Source organism: Clarias gariepinus, chromosome 6 (assembly GCF_024256425.1).
Source record: "Clarias gariepinus isolate MV-2021 ecotype Netherlands chromosome 6, CGAR_prim_01v2, whole genome shotgun sequence".
Taxonomy (NCBI): Eukaryota; Metazoa; Chordata; class Actinopteri; order Siluriformes; family Clariidae; genus Clarias; species Clarias gariepinus.
The window spans coordinates 28,788,756-28,801,330 of record NC_071105.1 but is presented as its reverse complement, the minus strand read 5'-3'; the positions used below and the strand labels follow the sequence as shown (position 1 = coordinate 28,801,330).

General features: G+C 35.7%; 2 protein-coding genes across 9 annotated transcripts in view; one reads left to right on the top strand and one right to left on the bottom strand.

The window, feature by feature from the left end:
• The window catches only part of dzip1 (DAZ interacting zinc finger protein 1), a 29,388-nt gene extending 24,707 nt beyond the window's left edge, over positions 1–4,681 (top strand). For 7 of the 8 annotated variants that reach the window (XM_053498705.1, XM_053498706.1, XM_053498708.1 and 4 more), the window contains 4 exons: positions 1,126–1,259; positions 1,788–1,956; positions 3,767–4,112; positions 4,239–4,681. In XM_053498705.1, the coding sequence (XP_053354680.1) occupies positions 1,126–1,259; positions 1,788–1,956; positions 3,767–3,843 (380 nt within the window). In that variant the 3' untranslated portion in view covers positions 3,844–4,112; positions 4,239–4,681. Of the gene's footprint in view, positions 1–1,125; positions 1,260–1,787; positions 1,957–3,766 lie in introns of all 8 variants that reach the window. The other variant, XM_053498700.1, reaches the window with a different exon arrangement.
• A 1,849-nt stretch (positions 4,682–6,530) lies between these two features.
• Positions 6,531–10,595, bottom strand: cldn10d (claudin 10d). The gene is made up of 5 exons (XM_053499289.1): positions 10,291–10,595; positions 8,394–8,555; positions 8,222–8,303; positions 7,449–7,556; positions 6,531–7,295 (listed from the first exon to the last, which is right to left on the bottom strand). Exons 1-5 carry the CDS (start codon positions 10,517–10,519, stop codon positions 7,058–7,060), a joined length of 819 nt encoding a protein of 272 aa, XP_053355264.1. The 5' UTR covers positions 10,520–10,595; the 3' UTR covers positions 6,531–7,057.
• Between the last annotated feature and the right edge of the window lie 1,980 nt (positions 10,596–12,575).

Genomic DNA, 12,575 nt, shown 5'->3' with positions numbered 1-12,575 from the left:
TTCAAAGGCCCTTATATTTTGGCACATGACTTCTGGCAAACTCCATGAATACACATTGTCAGGTTTTCTCAAAAGTGGCCTTCTTTATTGCCTGCCTCCTATAGAGGCCAGATGTGTGAAGAGCTTCATCCTGTAAAATTACAATCTTTCTTTGACACACACACATACACACACCTACATGAACACACCCAAAGGTAAATTGTCCCAAAGGAAAATTATAATTTTACAGTAGCCAGTTCACAGATTCAATGAGAGAAGCATGAGGGTAAAATTAAAAAATGTGTAAAATAATAGGAATATACTGTACAGGTACGAGTTTGCATATAGAGGTGGAACCATAATGATTAACAGTTTGTGTAGAAACCTTCTCTCCATCAACTCCATCAACCACAGTCCAGGGAAGTCCCTAATATCAAGCTAGATATCCTGATTACCCTGTTGAGTTTCCTAGAGTCACTGCTTCTGATGCTGCTGCCACAGCAGAAAAGAATATTGCACTTGGAACAAGATGCTGATAAATGATCTGCAATATTTTGCTACGACCCGAGTTTTCTCAAGTAGTAGACTTTGTTCTCTGCTTTGCTGTAGACAGAATCTCTGTTGCATTTCTAGTCTAATCTGTTGTCACTGTGAACTCCCAGGTACCTGTACTAAAATTACTATAAAGTAATAAAATGTAATTAAAAAGCTGAGATAATACATTTTCATTGCATAGTGATTTAACTTTAAAGAAGTAAAGTTATTAAATTCAATTTGTCGTTATCCCATAAAACCTGAAGATGACATGGTGGACCTTAGCAACGCCAGGGTTGAAAAAGGCGTAACCTTAAAACACAATTTATAATTAAATGAACGGAGACCATCATACATAATAAATGATGATGCAGACATACAAGATATTACAAAGTCCTAAATTATTATGTTGTGAAAGTGTGGAGTCTTCTATCATTACAATGAATGATTACAATCCTAATGATTCTAATGAATTATAAATAAATACACTGAAACAGTGTTGAGTTTTTAATCATCACTATGTTCGCCTTACAGATATCTATATTTTTAAATGTAATCGTATGTAATAAATGACATTGTATTATATCTGATCCAGTGTTTATCTTTTTGCAGGTTACGTTAAGGCACTAAGCAATAATCTGGAGCAGCAACTCGCAGACATGGGCTCAAAAAAATTGACGGGGGTTGCCACTCCAGATAATCCTACTGGAGTGATTAACACAAATGATGACGTGATGGAGGTGAAAGTAAGACCTGTTGGTTGACATTAAGTGATAATCAGCGCTTAACTTAAAAAATATTGATTATTTTGAGGTACTTGTAAAGGTATTGATAAATTCTTCTAAGATCAATCAAAAAGGGATTGATACAGAACTTATGAAAATGATGTTAATTTATGCATTCAGTAGTTGGTTGGGGCTCCCTTAGAATGAATTACTGAATGAATGTGACATGGAGACAATCAGCCTGTGGCACTGCTGAGGCATAATTTTTTTATTCTTTGATAGCAGCCTTCAGTTCGTCTGTATTGTTGGGTCTGTGTTTTTTAGCTTCCTCTTGGCAATAGCCTATAGATATAGCCTATATACCTAAATTGTCAAAAACTTTGTGCTATGATAATCTGACCTATTTTGATATACAGTCTGTACAGATATCCTTTTTTTTTATTATTATTTTATTTTAACTTGAAAATGTCCAAATATGATTTCATGATTTAAACATTTCATGATGCAAATTGTGCAGGATGTTTAACTTTGTTAATTCATGTGTTAAAGCACAATGACTTTGAGGACAATAACGATGATGACTGGGACATTTCCTCTTTAGAGGATGTCCCCGTTGCACACCAACCTAGTTCTGCCCCTGTGAGAAAGAGCATGGACAAAAGTCTCAACACCAGCACTAGTGTGTGGGGAACTTTAACTGGCAAAGGAGAACAGCCAGGTATGTACAACTTATCTAAATAATAGTTATAAAAATATGACCAAGTCATAATACGATTTAAAGAAATAAAAGAAAATAAGAGATAATTGTGAGATCTAAATTACTGTAGGGTCTCACTTTCTCTTAAAGGAGAAAGTGGTTTCAATGGTTTCAATGGTGAAATCCTCAGTCAGACAATAGGGGGCAGCCTGGGGAGTATTTTTTTTTCCTGAGGTGTGGAAATTACAACAATATTCTCCAGCATGTCTTAACACTATGTAACAAATAAATAAGACTATGTAACAAAACCTTTTTCTTGTTCCTGGGCAAAAGGCGTTGTTTCCCAATTGCTTATGCCTAAAGTAAATGGAAAAGAAATATTCCTCTCTCAATGTAATGCAATAATGTACAGGATATAAAAGTGATGCATAGGATACTATACATGACATGTACACTCACCTAAAAGATTATTAGGAACAACTGTTAAATTTTTCATGAATGCAATTATTCTGTAATCAACCAATTACATGGCAGTTGCTTCAATGCATTTAGGGGTGTGGTCCTGGTCAAGTGAATCTCCTGAACTCCAAACTGAATGTCAGAATGGGAAAGAAAGGTGATTTAAGCAATTTTAAGAGTGGCATGGTTGTTGGTGCCAGACGGGTCGGTCTGAGTATTTCACAATCTGCTCAGTTACTGGGATTTTCATGCTCAACCATTTCTAGGGTTTACAAAGAATGGTGTGAAAAGGGAAAAACATCCAGTATGCGGCAGTCCGGTGGGCGAAAATGCCTTGTTGATTCTAGAGGTCAGAGGAGAATGGGCTGACTGATTTAAGCTGATAGAAGAGCAACTTTGACTGAAATAACCACTCGTTAAAACCGAGGTATGCAGCAAAGCATTTGTGAAGCCACAACACGCACAACCTTGTGGCGGATGGGCTACAACAGCAGAAGACCCCACCGGGTTACACTCATCTCCACTACAAATAGGAAAAAGAGGCTACAATTTGCACGAGCTCACCAAAATTGGACAGTTGAAGACTGAAAAAATGTTGCCTGGTCTGATGAGTCTCGATTTCTGTTGAGACATTCAAATGGTAGAGGCAGAATTTGGTGTAAACAGAATGAGACCATGGATCCATCATGCCTTGTTACCACTGTGCAGGCTGGTGGTGGTGGTGTAATGGTGTGGGGGATGTTTTCTTGGCACACTTTAGGCCCCTTGGTGCCAATTGGGCATTGTTTAAATGCCATGGGCTACCTGAGCATTGTTTCTGACCATGTCCATCCCTTTATGACCACCATGTACCCATCCTCTGATGGCTACTTCCAGCAGGATAATGCACCATGTCACAAAGCTCGAATCATTTCAAATTGGTCTCTTGACAATGAGTTCACTGTACTAAATGGCCCCCACAGGCACCAGATCTCAACCCAATAAAGCATCTTTGAGATTTGGTGGAACGGGAGCTTCGTGCCCTGGATGTGCCTCCCACAAATCTCCATCAACTGCAAGATGCTATCCTATCAATATGGGCCAACATTTCTAAAGAATGCTTTCAGCACCTTGTTGAATCAATGCCACGTAGAATTAAGGCAGTTCTGAAGGCGAAAGGAGGTCAAACACCGTATTAGGAATACCTACACTCACCTAAAGGATTATTAGGAACACCGTATGTGCTTGTGTGTGTGTCTGTGTGTGTGTGAGAGAGAGAGACACACACAGACAGAGAAATATGTATAACCCCTTAGTTTTAAAAAATAGAACTTAGTTTTAATAAATGTTGTTTGTATTCATATGCTTTGTATGTCTTTGTGTGTTTTTTCAGGTCTTAAAGACACTGGCAGTACGCTGAAGAGCAGTATTTTGACAGTTAGTGACTGGGACGATTCAGACTGCACATAAATATAATAAAGTTTTGTAATAAGCAATAATAATGCCAAAAACATCACATGCAAAAAAAATGGACCAAACACAATGTTTTATTATAAAGGCTGTTGAATGCACACACTAAGAGATGTTGTGCTAATATGCTGCAAGTTGCACATAAATATTCACATAACTGTAGTAATACTTAAGGTCCTTAATATGTGGTGAAATTCAAAGCTTTTCAGAGACCACAATGCGATATAATCTTTCCTTTGTACTCAACAATGTAACAGCTTTTTACATAGGTTTTGTTTTTGAATATTATATTTTTATTTTTTAACCAACACAGAACAATACAAAAAAGCAACAACAACTATAAAGACAAAGAAGGAAAGACAAAAAAAAAAAAAAAAAAGGGATTTTTTACATAGGTTTTAACCAGTGAATTTGCATTTTTATAATTTTAATGGTACAAAAAAGTTGATGTAAACACTACAATCGTTTAAACATGCTTTACTTTTTATTTCAACATTTGAAATATGTATCAGTGTAGAATAACGTGCACCTGATGAGATGATTCATGGATCTGATTTTGCCACATTCACTGCTGCTCTTGCAAAATGTTTGACCCTGAAGTAATTCAGGCCACAGTGACCCTGAGCAGAAAAAAAGCTTTTACCACAGAATTAATAAACACGTGAACACATTTTGGACTTCTGCCTGAATATGCCTTTGTATTCAAGTTTTTGCCTTATTATTGCCCCAGTTTGTGTCCTGTAAGCTTCATATCTACCTAATCATGTTTCCCAAATGCTTAAATGTCAATTTAAAAAAGATACTGCTCTTCCTCTATTATAAACAATGCATGAAATAATTGATTTAACTTAACTTTTTCATTTTATTTTATTTTACAAAGACTGTGACTGTCATCTCCTATAGTTCAGTAATATAAAAAAAATCTATTAATGGATTACATGAATTCTTTTTATTTGTATATTGCTGCCCTTTGGTCATATACATGTAAGGTTAATGCTAAAATTTTAAATACACACTGCATTACTAATTATTAAATTCTAATACTGTATATTATTCAATTATAACAACTTGTGCTGCAGGTAAAAGCTATTACAATTGAGTAGTCTTATATTATTCAATTGTAATAGCCTTTCACCTGCAGCAAAAGTTGTAAGAGTACCTAAAAAGTATGGTCTGGGGAAAAGAGAGGGATCTATCTTTAAGAATAGACACTTGTACTGTAACAACATTAAATACCAAATTGGTAAAAACATTTTTGTAAGTGTTATAAAGTCTTTCTTGAAAGGCATGAACTACTGTACTGTTGTGGTTAAAAGTTTTTATACACTCATCATGAAAACACCCATCTAGTTGATGACTGAAAAAAAATTAAGGAAAGCTTACTTCATTATTCCTTCTACTTTGTGCAATTCATGAAAGTTCCATTGGGAGAAAACAGCTGATGCCACCACCATACTTAACAGGTGGTACAATTAACGGGGACGGTTTGGTGTTTTCCTGACATTGGCAAAGTGATTCTTTTAATAACTGGTACTTAGGTGCAGTTTAAAACTGATTTTAAAATCTGCAGGTTTCTTGAAATGGTCCAAGAAACATTTCTAACTGGACTTGGCAAATAAAACAAACATTTAGCACCACTGTGTTAATAATCTAGGGTATATTAATAATCTGAGTGTATGTATATTATTGACTCTGTTGAAGAGTCAATCATATTCATAAACTAATATTAATTTATAATATTTATTTATTAAATAAACTTTACCATTCATTGTAAAGTTTTTTTGGCACTGTGACACAGTACAACAGTAGCATAGGTGTAAGAGCCAGGTGTGTGTGTTAGTAATTAGGAAGCACACAGTTTTTGACCACACAACAGAGTAGTGTGTGGGGGGACAGTTTGTATTGCTGTGTCATTGATTATAGATTTGGTAGCATTGGTGAATACTCTCAAGTAGATTCAAGACAATTGTTACTGGAGCACAAATAACGTAAGACATCATTGCATCGACATGGTCTCTCTTTGTACGCGTCCAAGGACTTAAATATTACCAACGCAGCGGCTTATTGAAAGCCGTAACAGACTCCCGATGAATGTTTTTGACCCTGCGCTTATTTCAGAAAACACAAAATAAATTAACACTTGTGTTTGTGCAAAATGTATGTTGTGTGACTTTAATTTCTGTGAAAATGTGAATTCGGGAATGAGATCATGATTCTCTGAAACAATTCTTATTTTTCAATCAAAATGTTTATTACAAAAAAAAAATTCTAGCTTGAACTAGAAAAACCTTAGTTCTTATTTTAGAACTCTTAAAGTGAGTACCTTTATTTAATGTAAAACTGCTTAACATAAATAGAAATAAGGTCGATGTACCACCAAACTTTTAACTTGAGTAGAAATACTAGGTATGTGCTCTAAAATGTTCTTTAAGTTCAAAAGTACACATACTTCACAGGAAAACAGATTTTTCTGGATATCTGACCTGTTTTACTGGTAATAGAATTTTCAAAGATTTTAAACACATCTGGTTAATGCTGTGATAACATGAACGTCTAGTACAGATTTGTTTTCTGCAGAAATCAAAAAAAGTTTTTAAAAACATTTACTTTACTTTTTATTTACAACAAAATCTTATCTTATTTTTTATTAGTATGAAAGTATTAATTAATAATGAATGAATAAATAAATGTACAATTCATTAGCTGTGTTTAGATGCTTTACAAGTTCACGAAACCTTGTAGGTATTACAGAAGATAAAATTTAAATGTATTTAAAATTTTAACATATTATATTAAGTATTTGCATGGTTGGTGCTTCAGGTTATTAGTATAAAAAATAGGTCCATTCTAGAAATTTTACAAAAAACTGATTAGTCTAGTATGCCTCCTTGTTACACGTCACATGAGTGACAGCAGAGTGAAAAAAGAGGGATTTGAATGCAGGAGAAATACTTGCAAGTGAATTGCTGTCTTTCAGAAATGAGATCGCATGTACAGTATGTATAATTCAAGATAGTGATTTTTTAATTATTATTAATTTTCTAGTACCTTCTAATCCCCCCAAAAAAATCCCAATGGGCTGATTGCCTTTTCAAAAAATGATGCTCTTTTTGGAATGCACAATGAATTCCAATAAATATATTTTATCCATGATGAGTACATCACACTTTAAGCATCTAAGTGTAATCCAGTTAATGTGTTACAAAAAGTGGCGTCACACATATGAATCCATGTTCGGCAGCATGGAAGCAGCTGTTTTCTGTGTTCTGTATGTCCTTTGTGTCCTGTTTCCCCTGCTCTCTCTGCGTGAATAAAATAAGGGGGGCATGATTGCTGTGGATTTAGAGTAGGTGGGCAACAAATAGCTCCCTCTGGTTCGAGCTGTTACATATGTCCCTCTTGATCGAGCTCTAGTATAAGCATCTGGCCGAAGCAGAAGTGTGTCTTCTGATCTGGAAAAGGATTGAGGAATGGGATTAGTTATCCTTTTTGTTATGGACAGAATGTTTATGGTAAATGAATAGATTTACCAATAATATATGTTTTTGTTAGCATTATATTATTTTCTGTGAAAGAATTTTCAGTTTACTGTCTTTTAACCTTACCCTGAGCAGAGTCCCTCTTTCCCAGAGAAATAACACAAAACTGCACTTCCACATATTATCAGACTCGAACCTCCCCATCCTACAAATAATGCTGCACCAAGTTCAAATCTGAAAAAAGAACAAAAGAAAAGGCTGTATGACACGCGGTTTGTGCAAAACAATCCAGATTAAAAAGATCAGAGTAAAAAGATAAATATAGTAAAATTCCATTTTAATTTAGCTTTCACATAAATTAAGTAACCTATTGTAGAGTTTTTGCAGTTAATGTCAAGGCTTGGTCTCGATCCACTTCCGATAGTCTATTTTCTTGCCTGTTCCTTTTTTTAATCTTATCTCTAGCTTTGGGTTTATTTGGTTACTGAATAAACGATATGGGCACGCCGGAAGGGCAGGATCTGGTCATGTGACGACACGTGATTGTTGGCATGACAACTGCTATCACTTCTCCCTAATCTACTGTAAGTATGTCACCTACAAAGCTTTATGTTTGCGTTGCATGTGTTGTAAGCCATGTATGATTCAACTTAAGATTCACTAAAAAAACAAGAATCAAACACATAATATAGGGACATGAGTATATATTGCTTATCTTATAAATTATTGAACATTATTAGAGATTAAGCTTTTAAACCATTTTACCTTTAAAGTATCAAAAGGTTTAAATGATTTTGTTTGTTTACTATTTACACTATTACCTTTCACTATTACCTTTACTCTATAACTTTACTAAGAGCCTGAAACAATTAACCATTCAGCTTCCCACAATCACTTACTTCTGTGGTGCATAGTTCACATCCACAAATTGTATCCGCATTCTGTTTCCCCACAAGGAGAACACTGCCATGCCGGTGAGTCCTGAAAATAAAAGGTTTTTAAACTAAAATAAAAGGTGTATTCGTAGACATTCGTAGCATGTCCAGTCTAAAAGTAAATATAATGTCCTACCTGATGCCATATAGATAATTGCAGCTGCTAAAGTTACTCTTGCATTAACAATTTCAGAACCCCCAATCTTAGTGCACTTCATTCCAATTAAGGTGAGCACATTCCCCCAAAATCCCAAAATTACAGAGCCAACGGCCAGGGCACGGCAGATATGCAAGAATACTGAGGAAATAAAGAGTGCAGAGCTTAAGCAAGAAATCCACAAAATACACAGTATTTTTACAACATTGTACACTGCAAGTTATTTTATCTGTTTACCAAAGTATATTTGAAGTGTAATTAAATAATGAATATGAGTTCAAAGTACAGCGCATAATTTGATAAAAGAATTTGACAAGAGACACAAAAACGATTTAAATAAATAAATAAGAACACACAATTTTAAGCTCAGAAACAGTACAGTTCATACCCCTTGTGCCTTTCCACATTCTTTCATGTTACAACCACAAATGTAAATGTATTTAATTGGGATTTTATGTAATAGACCAACACAAAGTGTCACATAAATGTGAAATAGAAAGAAAATAATAAATAGTTTTCAGAATTTTTGACAAATAAGTTTTGGCTAATTTCCTACACTGAGATTTTAAGTAAATATGGGCCCTGAAAGAATATCCTGTGGACAGATCACCAAAAGACAAAAACGAAGATCACCTAAATGATGCAAAATTATTTATAGAAAAAAGACATGGACTGCACATGATCCAAAGCATCTTCATCTTATACTGTGTACAACTTCAAATAGACCAGTAGCTTTTTTTCTTTTCTTTTTAATAATGCAACTGCTGACCATAGCTGCTGGATTTATTCTAAAATGCATATATCTAATGTATGCACTATATTGTCTGACCTATACAATAAAAATGGAAATTTGCTATTTCAAAAGCAGCCCAAGTTTTATATTGGGCAAAGAAGTGAAATGTTGTACAAACCTGTCAATTCTCTCCAGAAAAGAAGAATTATAATTAGAAGAATTAGTTTCATTCTAGAAACGTGCTTATATATCAAAACACTTGTATATCAAAGCGAATTTTTCCATAAGAAATAACAAAAACCTAGATGATTTGTTCCACAACCCAAAAATATTCTTATAAAAATTATTAATTTATAAAGTACAAATTAAACAAATTAACCTGCACTTTACCTTTGAAAAAAAAAAGTGTGGCTGGTGTGAGATGAAAGAGAAGCAGAAGGGGACTACTGTGTAGGATGATTTTCACACACACAGACACACACTAACTTATAGAAAGTCTCTGTCAGCAAACGTATTGCCTCCTTTTAAGAATTTCACAGAAATGTGTTGTTGCATTGCACAGACTCATTTTCCGCACTGCTACAGCCTTTTAAACTTTTTTTCCTTTGAGACTGAGCATGGGAGATGATTACACACAATCCCTCAGCACAAGGGAGAGAAGAACCATTGTTTTAGCTGTGACACTTGGCAGACCGCAGTTATTAGCAATCCAAAGTTTCACTGTTTATAGTGGAGCCCTGGCACCATATCACCAGGAAAGAAACCCAGCATTTTGTGATGCCTATGAGTTCCAGATATCATGGGTTTGCAATCTCTTATTAACAAATGAAATGTTCATTTATGATTGTTGGTTTGTCCAAATAATTTTGGTCATCTAAACACCCCATATAAAAATGCTGTTATTCCTACACTGTTAACCCTATTAGAATTTAAAATAACTTTGAATAAATTTAGAAAGACTGTACTTTGAGGCCACATTCATTATTTAAAATTTTTTATTTCAACCCCAATATACTGTTATAGACAACGAAAACTAACAATGGACTATAAACCAGACTGTATATTACTGTATGTAGGAATTTAATTAGAATAAGTTGCTAATATAATTTATTATAGGAACTCAAGTATTATGTAGGTCCATACCTGGAAGAGCCATCAGTGAAGGATAGTACTTGCAGTCAGAAACACCAGTAGTGTCAGATACACAATCCATCCACAGGTTAGAGTAGTAGTTGACCGTGGTAAGTACAGCATCACCTACCTCAGAGAAATTCCAATACTCAGTAGGCAAAGTGGAACAGACCAGCATCCACCCACAAAAGCAACACACAAAGCAGCCAATTTCAGTATACATCACAGCCGTGCGACTCATTTTTCTGTCTGCACCACAGTCTAGGAGAAAGGGCTATCCTGTTTAATTTAAACAAAGCTGTACTTGAACTGCCGAAAAAAACAATAATATTCAAATGGAAAAGATCACTGTGGCATCGGCTCTGAAGGACAACCTGTCCTTGGTTGATATGCATGCTGACGCCTGAAACTGCAAATTGTCTGTAGTATTGCATAGTAAGCAGATGTTCATATCTGGGGTGTATCTACCCAAAACTGTGGTAGATGTTCAGATGAGGGCAGCTTCTCCAATTACAGCTTGTTTACTATGAAAAAAGGACATTACCACCATGGCATAGGATATCATATGGGTCGGGAGAGGGGGGGAGACAAGATTCCCCTCATTTCTTTCCCAGGGAATCAATGTGTCAGTTCACCATGCAGCAACTATTACTGTATGTATCCCAGTGGCGGCCAATAGGAAAAGTTAAGCATATTGTTTGAGTCTGGATATCAGCCCCAACTACAGATGTACAGTTCTGTGAAAAAATATTTGCCCCTTCCTGATTTTTTTTTCTTTTAGATTTGTCACACACAAATGATTCAGATCAACAAATATTAATAGTACAATAAGATAACCTGCAAGAATACAAAATGCAGTTTTTAAATGATAATTTTATTTATTAAGGGAAAAAGCTCTCCAAACCTGCCTGGCTTTATGTAAAAATGTAACTCCTCCTTAAACCTAATAAATGTTTTTGCCACCCTTGGCAGTAAAAAAAGTATATATATATATATTAGTTGTTAGTTATTAGTTATAAGAAACACCTTAGTGGTGCAGCTTGGACACATCCTCAGTGATGAACCCAGGGTCACAGGGTGTTTCGGGTCTTAGATCATCAGACACCCTCACCTGAGCGACCCAGCCGGGGATGATCAGACCCCGACTTGTGTCCAAGCAGCGGACTAAGCCATACGTCGCCCCTTTTTATCCACGGCCACCTAGAGGCTTTCTCCGCTGCCTCACAGATGTTTCTGGTGGCTTTTCTTTCTTGAGCACCTCTAATTCTAAGCAGCCTGAGTAATCGGTGCAGGCTCTGTCCTGGGAATCCTCTGCAGCCAACCTCAATTGGCTCACAGCGGGCCCTCCACCCCTTCCGCCTGCAGTCCTCCACCAGTTCCAGATACTTCGCCTTTTTCCGCTTAAAAGCTTCCTCAATCCAGTCTTCCCAGGGGATTGTAAGGTTCAGTAGCACCACTTGCTTTGTACTCTCTGATGTTAAGACCATGTCTGGCCTGAGTGTTGTGCTGGTAATGTGGTCTGGAAACTTCAGTGGCCTCCCCAGATCCACCTTCAGCTGCCAGTCCCCTGCTGTGGATAACAGACCAGCTGAGACCTTTGGCTGTGACTGAGTCTTCTCCCCGGCCCTGACGAAAACAATATTTGGCCTTACTAGGGGCTGGTGCTTATATATATATATATATATATATATATATATATATATATATATATATATATATATATTGGAGTGGCCTAGTCAAAGTACAAAGTAAAGCATCTAAAAAAGAATCTTATTATATATATATAAATTTCCCACTTTTTTAGATGCTTCACTTTTGACTAGGCATCTGCATATATTTAGGCATGTGGCAGACGCCCTTATCCAGAGCGACTTACATTTTTATTTCATTACACATCTGAGCAGTTCAGGGTTAAGGGCCTTGTGAGGTTTGAACCTGGTATCTTCTGTAATCCAATGCCTTAACCACTGAGCTATCCCTGGCCCCTATATATATATATATATATATATATAATCACTTTTTTAATATTCTTTTTTAGATGCTTCACTTTGTCAGGCAAGTTCTTTTAAGTGATTTTGGCAGTAATCAGGCCTGGGTGTGGCAAGTGAATCTTAATCAAGTGATTTAGCAAGGGGCCAATGACTTTTTTCACGCAGGGCCAGGTAGGTTTGGACAGCTTTCTTTCCTTAAAAAATTAAGTCATCATTTAAAATCTGCATTTTATTTACTTGGGTTATCTTTGGGTAATATTAAAATTTGTTTGATGATGAAAAACATCGTGAAGTGGCAAATACTGT